The following is a 10,631-nucleotide window of genomic DNA, read 5'->3' on the forward strand; positions in this document are numbered from 1 at the left end:
TGCCCTGGCCAGATCATATGTTTTAACAATTAAAATGATGTTTAAATAAAAAGGTCTTTACCTGGCGCCGAAAAACCAGTAACGACGGTGCCAGGCGGACCTCTTTGGGGAGTGAATTCCATAGGTTGGGTTGGGTGCCACCGCAGGTAGCAGTCAATTTGAAAGACGCTTGCTTGCCGTGACCTCTAGAAATTGCCGCTAGAGCCAATCAAAGTCCCCAAACCCTTTTGGGCCCAGAGGCATGCTTGACATTCAAACCACAGTTGTGTTTTGTGCAAGGTTGCTTTGGAGGGGGGAGGGGGAGGCTGCCACTGGGGTTTTCTGTGATGAGGGGTCTGTGTGCGTGTGTGTGTGTTGCTAAAACCAGTGACTGATTATAAACAAAGCATTGATTCCTGCTGTCCCATCCCATCCTTCCTGCTCTATTCCCTTCCTTTCCTTTTCTAAAGTGGAAGGGAGAGGGAGAAAAAGATAGTGAACTTGCCTCCAAAAAGTTGGGCAATGTGAAAGGGGGAAAGAGTGGGGCCATTTGGGGAATCCTAGAAGGCCGGATTCGATCTATGGGTCTGAGGTTCTGCATTCTTGGAACAGAGGTTGACTAGTATTAAGTTGTTCTCTTTCTCTCTTTCCTTTTTCCTTCCTTTTCCTTTTGACCCAGAGCTCGGCTGTTGGTGAACCAATGACTGAAAACGAGGCGATTACCCCGCTGAGAGATCCTGAGGTCATGGAGCCATGCGGGTCCCTGCTGGAAGTGGCGAAAGACCTTTCCACATTTCAGGAAGTAGAAGGCATCTGTGAGCTTGAGAGCAGGCCAGAGGGGCCGCCGGCGATCCTTCCGGGGCTGGATGAAGGCAGCTCCCTTGAGGGAACTTCCTACATCTGCTCCGATTGTGGGAAAAGTTTCAGCAGCATCTCCAGCCTCATCAGCCATCAAAAGCGAAACCACTCGGGGGAAAAACCGTACAAGTGCTCCGACTGCGGGCGGAGCTTTCACCAGAGCTCGGATCTCGTCAAGCACGAGAGGATCCACACGGGGGAGAAGCCGTACAAGTGCTCCGTGTGCGAGAAGCGCTTCAACCAGCGCTCCTACCTGATTGTGCACGAAAGGTTCCACACGGCAGAGAAACCGTACAAATGCTACTTGTGTGGGAAGAGCTTCTGCTCCAACTCGCATCTCATGACCCACCAAAGAACGCACACCGGAGAGAGGCCATACCAGTGCCCCGACTGTGGCAAAAGATTTACGACCAGCTCGAACTTTGTCAACCATAAGAAAACGCACACTGAAGACAAACCGTACAACTGCTCGGTGTGCGAGAAAAGCTTCAAGCGGAGCTCGAACTTGATTCAGCACGAAAGAACCCACACGGGCGAGAAGCCCTACATGTGCCTGACCTGTGGGGAAAGCTTTGCTTCCAACTCGGGCCTCGTGAAGCACCAGCGAAGCCATACAGGAGAGAGGCCGTATAAATGCTCCTACTGCGGGAAAAGCTTCAGCCAGAGCGTGATTCTCACGCAACACGAGAGGACCCACACGGGCGAGAAACCCTGCAAGTGCCCGGCCTGCGGGAAAAGCTTCCGTTCCAGTTCAGACCTCATCAAGCACAAACGGATCCACACGGGCGAGAAGCCCTACAAGTGCTCACTGTGCGGGAAAAGCTTCACAACCAGCTCGGATGTGGTGAAGCATGAGAGGACTCACACGGGCGAGAAGCCCTACAAGTGCGGCACCTGTGGGAAGAGCTTCAGCCAGAGCGCACACCTCATGCAGCACCAGCGGATCCACACAGGAGAGAAGCCGTACACCTGCCTCACCTGCGGACGATGCTTTACATGCAGCGCACACCTTGTGGTCCATAAAAGGACCCACAAAACGGAGGAGGCCTTAAAAGCGTAACTGTTCTGGCTCTGTGCGTGTGTGTAGTAGAAACTTGACTGTCTGGCCTGATGTAATTCAGTGGCAGATTCAACGCAAACCTTAAAAATGTTCTATGCAGCAGGCAAACCAGACTTTTGTAAAAGTTGACTAGGACCTATTTTAGAGGGGAATGAAAGAAAAAGAAATCCTAAGCTTCATTCCTGTACACTCTCTTCCATGAGTGAGTCCCACTGGATTCAGTGGAACTTCCTGCTGAGCAGGGGTGTATGGAAGTTGTCAGATCTGTGATGTGTGGAGCATCTGTTTTGGGGGTGGGACCTGTTGGATTCCCTCGGCTTGGCTCCCTAGATTCTGCCCCACTTTCTCTTTGCCCAAAGTCTGCTTTGGGCTGAGCGTTTGCTCAGGAAAGAAAGGAATCCAAGCAAATCTAGTTTGCAAACACACCACCTACTCGTCCGCTATGCGAGCAAAATTCTGCTTCCACATACGTGATTTGTGGGCTCCATGTACCTTGCACAAAGAACATCGGACTTTGTGCAAAGAATTACATACTTTGCAAACTTTGCACAAGGAATTACATACTTTATAGATTTTGTGCAAAGAAGCCGCTAGCATTCCCCAGTGTTTGCAGACTTGATCGCATGGGAAAGAAGTCAGAGACAAATTCCGGCCTGATCTTTACATCCCTATTCAGGAAATTTTGTTCCCTCATTTGTTCACTAACCGAATTGGATTTTATGTACAGGAATTGTGTTCATTTGCTGATGTGCAGCTGTGTTTATCCCACCCCCAAAAGAACTAAGAAACAAACATTCACAGAATCTACTTGGGAAAAGCCGATCCACTGTGGAATCTGCTGGTTGGATTCGTAGAAATAGAAGCTAATTTGAATCTGTTGCAGATTTTTCTGGGATCCTTACTTCTCACTAGACGCACTTAGGATCGTACTGTTAGTAACTGATGTGTTCTTATGATCTGTGGAAAAAGAAAAAGCCCAACTAGGAGAGAAGCCATACTATTTTCGAACCACTAGAACAATACTGATAGTTCCCTGTACTGAGCAACATGAGTGGTAAACCTAATTTAAACTGAAGGTTTTCTATCATATTAGTGGCACATAAAACTGACACAGAAGTTGTCCAAAGGCACTTCCTGATACTTTTGGAGAGAAACAGCTTGGGAGTAAAATTGCAGGAGGAAACTACTATGAAATTGCAATTGTCAGTACAAAAGTAAATGACGTTTTCGCGCATTATAATATGTATTTCCCTTGTAATAAAGATGGGTGTCTGTGTGTTTTGTACAAGCTATCCTTCTGAGGACATGCGAATCAGCTCCCTGATTCAGGCAGATTTTGTAACTCCTGGTCCAGAGTGTTTAATTTCTTTTTAGAAAGAGAAGGGAAGGACAGCCCTGGTTTTCCTCATGGGAAATGCTCAGGAAAAGGGGGGCAGGTTGGAGGGCAAAGGAATTCCCCATCCTTGAGTATTTATTTTGGTACCAAATTTGCTGTCTGTTCCAAATGGCCTGAAGCTGTTCCTGCTGATCAAGGACCACTTAGGCAGTACGGTGGTGCCCCATCACGTAGCTAGCTGGACTTGACGCTGTGTGGCATCACCAAGCCAAGTCAGAGTGAGGGTAGTGCTTTCTACCTTTACTCTGAATGCACAGGCATTTTTGCCTTGTTTTGCAAGCTGTTTAGAGCCATCCCCAAATAATGGCTTTGTACATAGTTTTTGTATTTTTTTTCCCTGCCACCACCAGACTGAATCTGCCATTTAATACCTTTAATTCTAACATCAACGGGACTATGCATAGATAGAAATATGTTTTATGTTGTGAGCCGCCCCGAGGTTTATGTTGTGAGCTGCCCCGAGGCTTCGGCGAATGGGGCGGCATAGAAATGTTTTAATAATAATAATAATAATGATACTAATATAGTTTACCATAAAAAGAAAAAAGTGGGGGGCCGACCCAGTAGGTCTGATGTTTTCGATGATTGATGATTTTTTGGTTTCCTTTTTGTTAGGTTTATTAGGAATAAAACTTACTCAAAAAATAATTCTAACATCAGAGGAAAGGGAAAACAGGGCTATTTGATAACCAGAGTTAGACCTTAAAACAGGCGGGAGGGCTGTTGGTGAAAATAAAAAGCACACAGTATTTTTCCCTCTTGCTGGTCATATCTAGTGCTGCGACCTTTCAGGAATTTGCCCATAACTGACAGACGTGGGGCTGAAGGATGATGAGAGCTATGATGTGATTCCAGGTTTTGAATATTAGACATTAGCAGGGAAAGGGGAGGATGGAAAGATGGTTGTCATTTTTCTGCTGCAACACCTTCCGCAAAGCTCGGTTCCAGTCCTAGGAAGCCTCGAATCCTTTGATCTGTGAGAAACTGGCCGCACTGCCCTCTAGTGAGGGGAAGGAAATATTATTATTATTATTATTATTATTATTATTATTATAACATTTCTATGCTGCCCCTTGCCGAAGCCTCGGGGCGGCTTACAACACAATAAGATACATTCAAATACAATAGAACATAATAAATTACCGCTTAAATACAAAAATACAAAAAATACACAGATACAATAATATAAAATTAAAATTAACAGTATAAAATAAGTAAAGAATATAGGAGGAGAAAAGAGAAGGAAGAAGAAGTTGCCCTGGCCAGATCATATATTTTAACAATTAAAATGATGTTTAAATAAAAAGGTCTTTACCTGGCGCCGAAAAAACAGTAACGACGGTGCCAGGCGGACCTCTTTGGGGAGTGAATTCCATAGGTTGGGTGCCACCGCAGAGAAAGCTCTCCTCCGAGTACTTACTCTCCTAATTTCTTTCATGGAGGGTTCCCGGAGAAGGGACTCTCCCGCAGATCTCAAAGGGCAGTCGGGCATATACGGACGTAAGCGCTCGTTCACGTAGCCAGGACCCAAGCCGTTTAGGGCTTTATAGGTCATAACCAACACCTTGAATTGGGCCCGGGCTTCAATGGGAAGCCAGTGAAGCTGACGGAGGACTGGAGTCGTGAGCATAACGCCCCGTCCCCGTCGGCAACCTGGCAGCTCTATTTTGCACCAATTGAAGTGTTCGGACTGTCTTCAGGGGAAGCCCCACGTAAAGCACGTTACAGAAGTCTAGGCGGGAAGTCACCAGCGTGTGTGTCACCGTCGCCAGGCAGTCGTACTCCAGGTAGGGGCGCAGCTGATGGATCAGCCGAAGCTGAAGGAAGGCACTCCTCGCCACCGCTGTCACCTGAGCTTCCAAAGAAAGCTCCGGGTCGAGGAGCACTCCCAAGCTGCGGACCTTGTCCCTAAGAGGGAGTGTTGCACCATTCAGGGCCAGGTCAAATCCACCCTCTCCAAAGCCCGATCCGCCAACCAACAGGACCTCCGTCTTGTCTGGATTGAGCTTCAGTTTATTGGCCCTCATCCAGCCCATTACCTCGGCCAGGCACCAGTTCAGCACAGCCACTGCCTCACCTGGATTGGTGGAAAACAAGAGGTAGAGCTGGGTATCATCAGCGTATTGATGATTCCGCAGCCCACACCTCCTGATGACCTCTCCCAGCGGTTTCATATAGATGTTAAATAGCAGAGGGGATAGAATGGAGCCCTGTAGTACTCCATGGCATAGCTGCCATGGCACAGAGACATAGTCCCCCAGCACTACCTTCTGGAATCTATACATGTTCAGAGTTGCTTTTGACCTTTTTTCTCCCTACCAGGCTCGATCCAGCATCCACCTTCCAAAGGAAGAGAGCACCTTGCACACGAGAGGCAAGGCTTCCCTCGCAGAAGGTCCCTAAACCAGGTTTTTGGGATCCCCGCTTCCCACAGCTTGCCCTGTTCTGAGCAGGGCAAGGGAAATGGGGCTGAGCTCCAGTCTGCCCACTTGTAAACCTAGACGAAGATGGCCGGGCCGACTTCCACTTTGTGCCATGCCAGGTTCCCAGTTAAAGTGTACAGTTTCTAAACATCTTGAACAGTAAAATAAAAAGCAGGAGGGGCAAATGAATTTGCTGGGCAGTGAGAGAGATGCCTGTAGGCCTGGGACAGGAGCCGCCTCTGAAAAGCGAAGAACTAAGTTTGGGTTTCCTGGTTGGAACCCCTTCATGTTCTCAGGTCAGGCCCTAGTATTTAAAGGTCTTTATTGTGTATGATTTAAAGGCCCCCTCTTAATCCTGGGAAGGTGGCCCTATTGTAAAACAGAAAAACCTCAGCTATTTATTCCATCCTGCAGCTGAAAAGGCTGCAGGAGCAATTTACAACAGCCAGTTAAAAACAAGGTAGTCCTTGTGTGAGATGCAATCCAAATAGAAACGACGTGAAAGGAAAAAGAGATGGGGAGGGAAGAGGAAAGATGGAAGCAAGTAGCTTTTCAGATGGCCTAACAGAATGGACCTGCTTTGTTCTTGTCAGTTCTCCCCAGACACCTTTGGAAAGCACTTCGTTGCTAAATTGCCCACAACGGAAGCTGTCCAGATTAGCCAAGCCGGGGTGTCCCTCCGTTTTGCCATTACTACGAGAACATCCCCGCCTCGTAGTGCTCCTGATGGGATGAAGACTGGAGACTGAGGATAGGCTTATGTGTCCAGAAGATGGAAATGGTGGTGTTTGAGCCCTTTATATAATTCCTGACCAGACCTCCAGATCTGGAAAGCAGGAAATGTATTTAAAGGGATTGGCCAGTCCCCTGGTCAAAATTGAAATGCACCCAGATGATCTTACATAGAATCACTAAACCCTCCAACTTTTTAAACGGGGGGCCAGTTCACTGTCCCTCAGACTGTTGGGGTGGGGGGGATGAACTATAGTTTTAAAAAATATATGAATGAGTTCCTATAAACATTGCACATTAAAATTAATTAAAATAAATTTAAAAATTAATTAAAATTAAAAAATGTTTCCTCCACTCCCTCGGCCTGCAGCAGAAGCCCAAGGTGAGGTGGGGAAGAGCATATCCATATTCAAGGGACAGAACTACAACACCACCAAGGCACTAAATATAGTATTTTGCATAATACAGCTGATGACTGCACTTGGCATTTACAAAGAATGAAGTAAAAATACTAAGGATAAATCCTGTGAATGCCACTCTTAGTATTAGAAGCTAGTCAGCCCAGAACAATTCCCACAATACACAATGGCTGTATTTGGATGCAGAGCTAATGACTACCATATTTTAAGTGCAACCTTGCCAAAACTGGTACTGTCCAGATGAGTTGGCCTACAACTTCCATTGGCCATGCTGGTTGGGCATGATGGAAATTATAGTCCTTGCCTCCGCCCCGGTTCTGAGGGAGCAGGAGCGGCAGCGGGGAGCCGGAGAGGCAAGCGCGGGCTTCTACCTCTTTGTGGACAGAACGAGAATTTAAATAATAAAGAGCATGTGGGATCCTTACGGGAGCAGCGAGATTAGAAATGGGGCATAATTGGAAAGATGTTAAGGGCTTCCTTCAAAGATATTTAGGAAGGGTATGGGAAATTGCACTAAAGGAACATTGACTAGACGGACTAGAATCCTGAGAGGGGAAATGAAAATGGATAATTTCATTAAACTTTGGCACCCCTTACTAACCTTGAATATGGAATCACATATTGAGATAAATATGGTGGAGAACCATAAAGTCAGGGCTTTTTTTGTCATAGAACACACCGAAACGGCGTTCCGGCACCTTTTTTTGACGGATTTTTCCAAGTGATTGTGAATCGCCCTGTTGGGTGTAGCAGATCTGTGGCAGAAATCATTAACATAGTGCCTGCGGGCTGTTTGTGTGTCGGCGCCGATTGTGAGATTGTGAGGGCGCTGCTCGGCTTGGGATTGTGTGGTCGCTGACTCAGCCGGCAATGACCATTGTGTAAAAGTGTGACCCCAAGACGTGAGTTCCAGCACTTTTTTTTTTTTTTTTTACAAAAAAAGCACTGCCTATAGTATATTGGCCTGTTGTTTAGTAAGTCTATTTATACATACATACATACATTTGTGACAATTTGTGGAATAGACTTGGAATGGAGATGTAAATAGTAATTCTTATATAGAAAATGTACATGCTGTAAGATGATTATATGTTTTTGCTATTATTAAGGATTACCAATTTAAGGTTAAATAGATGGAGTGCAACATGGAAGCTTAAACAACAGGAAAAATATCAATCAAGCCCAAAATAAAACCTTGCAGCAATACACACGTTAGCACATAAAAGCAGGCTTAAAGCCACAGAAGTTTTCTGGCAAATGCTCTGGGCACCAATCAGTCATAACCATGGATATATATGGTCACTCAAAGGGTTTGGCCTGGCATTCGCCTGTTGGCCTAGGGGAGATCAGGGCCTTCGGGTCATAATGCGAGAAGGCCGGCTCCCTCCAGCTCCCTGGGTCCTCACAGAGCTGCCGGTCCTCACGACTCCTGATAAAAGCCAGGAGTTTCTGAGGCCAAGTGCTGGTTCTGAGCCTGGAAGCCAGCCCTCTCCTGAGCTGAGCTCACCTGTGGATGTGAATGCTTGGCAATGGTTGCCAGGTGCTGGTCCCTAGCCTGGAATCCAGGCAGGTGAGCAAAGCGTGGAAGGGGAGACGCACAGGAAGAGATGCCGCTGAGGACAAGCTCTCCCTGCGATGGCCTGGGGAATTCTGCCAGCCCCACTGGCCAGCTGGAAAACACCCGCAAAGGAGGCAGCGGCAACGGGGAAAGGGGAAGCCCAGCCCTGCGAGGACGGGACTGTGTCAGACGGAATCCTAACTCTGGCCTGAGGTCTGGCTGGAGAGTGCAGATTCATTCCGACAGCCAGCATGGCTGAAGACTGTGAGCCAGAATAAAATATCATATTTTTGATACAATAAAATGTTGATTTATTGCTAATAAGACCACTTGCCTTCTCAATCATTTAAATAAAAATACCAAACTCTGTATTCTTGTAGTACCCTTACTATTGTTTGGTTGGTTGGTATTTTAATATAAGGTTATACTGCTCACTTGCCAAAACTCAGTGCCAGTGTGGTGTGGTGCTTAAGAGCGCAGGACTGGGACTCTAGTGATCTGGGTTCTAGTTCCTGCTCAACTGTGGGGCCAGCTGGGTGACTCTCAGCCTACCTCACAGGGGTTTTGCTGTGGTGATCAGATTAACGGTGGAGGCCACTTGGAGTCCATTGGGAAACAATGGGATAGCAGCCTAATTCATGACATGTCTGGAGAACCTTACCTACACTTTTTTACCCACTGCAAGTTACCACAAAGGATTACACTGCTAATAAGATTAGCTGAGGGTGTCATGGAGCGGGAGCTGGGGGCCCAAAGCACCCCAACTTATTTTGGATTCTGTGGGGACATGGGATCCTTGAAGCCAGGGCCTCTGTCCCTCCCCCACCAACTCCCAAGAGACCTAATTTGGCCACTTCGTGACTCCCACTGGGTCACAGTCCTGAGGTGCCGACCATTCCTGGGAACTCACTTTCTGCAAAGTCGGCTCTGACACTTCCCCTCTGGGCGGCCTCCGCTCCTTTCCAAATTCTGACCAGCTTGCCTTTGCCACTGACCGAAACAGACTGGCATAACATGGTCTACTGCAATCCTGGAGAAGAAACCTTATATTTAGAAGTTATGTTCAAGTACACTTGAAAGCCCCCACATTGTTCAAAGAATTAGAAATTATGTTTTTTATGAGACCAATGAGAAAGAGGAAAGAGAGCCTGCTCTTTTATGGGATACTCGACAAGCATTCTTCAGAGGGTATTTTACAGGGGAGGGAGCTAGATTTAAAAAAAGAGAGAAACAGAGGCCCAGAATAACTTGAAGTTAAAAGAAAGAGACTGACAGAAGAACATAAGAAAATGATTTGAAATAAAACCTTTACACAACTTAGGAGACTGAATCAGAATTGGAAATATTAGACACATTAAAACATATGCAGCTATGAGGTACTTCTAGAGGAGCTGCTATTAGGAGGAGTTATACAAAATAGAATTAATTGAGAGAGAAATATTAAATAATTTGTGGATGTATTACCAATATACCAATTTCTGAACAGCATAAACCACAGCTTAACTCCCCAATAAGAGCAGTGGAAATTAGAACAGCTATTCTGAGACTCAGAAAAGGGTACATTACTAGCGTTCATTATTACAAAATTTGGGAGGAGGGTGTATCCATACACTTGCCAGAATTATATAATTCAATATTAGATGGAGGAAAATACCAGAATCTTGGAAATTATCTAGAATAGTTACACCAAAACAAGGGAAAGACCTTACCCTTCCCTTAGCAAACAGACCAATTACATTACAAAACCAGGATCAAATTTGTTTTCTTCCATTTTGGCTCAAAGATTGAACATATTCCTACTGAATTATACTCACACAGATCAGTACGGCTTGATGCCAGCCCACCAAACGGCTGATGCGACCCAAACAGTGCTAAATATTAAATATACGGCAGCTGAGGAGAAACCAAAAATAGCAATGCTCTCATTGGATGTACTTCAAGCTTTTGATCGCGTGGAATGGCACTATTTGTTTTAACTTAAGGGGAAAATGAATTTGGGCAAGGGATTTATTGGAACTCTAAAAAGCCTAAAGAAAGGCAGTGCCTGTCTGCCAGCTTATGATCTTTAAAAAAAGAGATATCATAGGAAAAGAGGAAAGAAGAACTAGTGAAAGACGTGGGATGGTGGGAGAAGCAAGACTTATCTTGCCGGAACAATGGCCGAATTGTTCTACTCCCCATCTCTGCTGCAGCCCAGATGGGATGC

General features: G+C 46.1%; 1 protein-coding gene across 1 annotated transcript; it reads left to right on the forward strand.

The window, feature by feature from the left end:
- Window positions 1-660: 660 nt before the first annotated feature.
- LOC123035105 (zinc finger protein 501-like) lies at window positions 661-3,173 on the forward strand. Its single transcript, XM_044452986.1, has one exon. The coding sequence runs from the start codon at window positions 680-682 to the stop codon at window positions 1,895-1,897; it is 1,218 nt and encodes a 405-aa protein (XP_044308921.1). The 5' UTR covers window positions 661-679; the 3' UTR covers window positions 1,898-3,173.
- The last annotated feature ends 7,458 nt before the right edge of the window (window positions 3,174-10,631 follow it).

This window comes from Varanus komodoensis, unplaced genomic scaffold (genome assembly GCF_004798865.1).
Source record: "Varanus komodoensis strain SLA01 unplaced genomic scaffold, ASM479886v1 scaffold76, whole genome shotgun sequence".
Taxonomy (NCBI): Eukaryota; Metazoa; Chordata; class Lepidosauria; order Squamata; family Varanidae; genus Varanus; species Varanus komodoensis.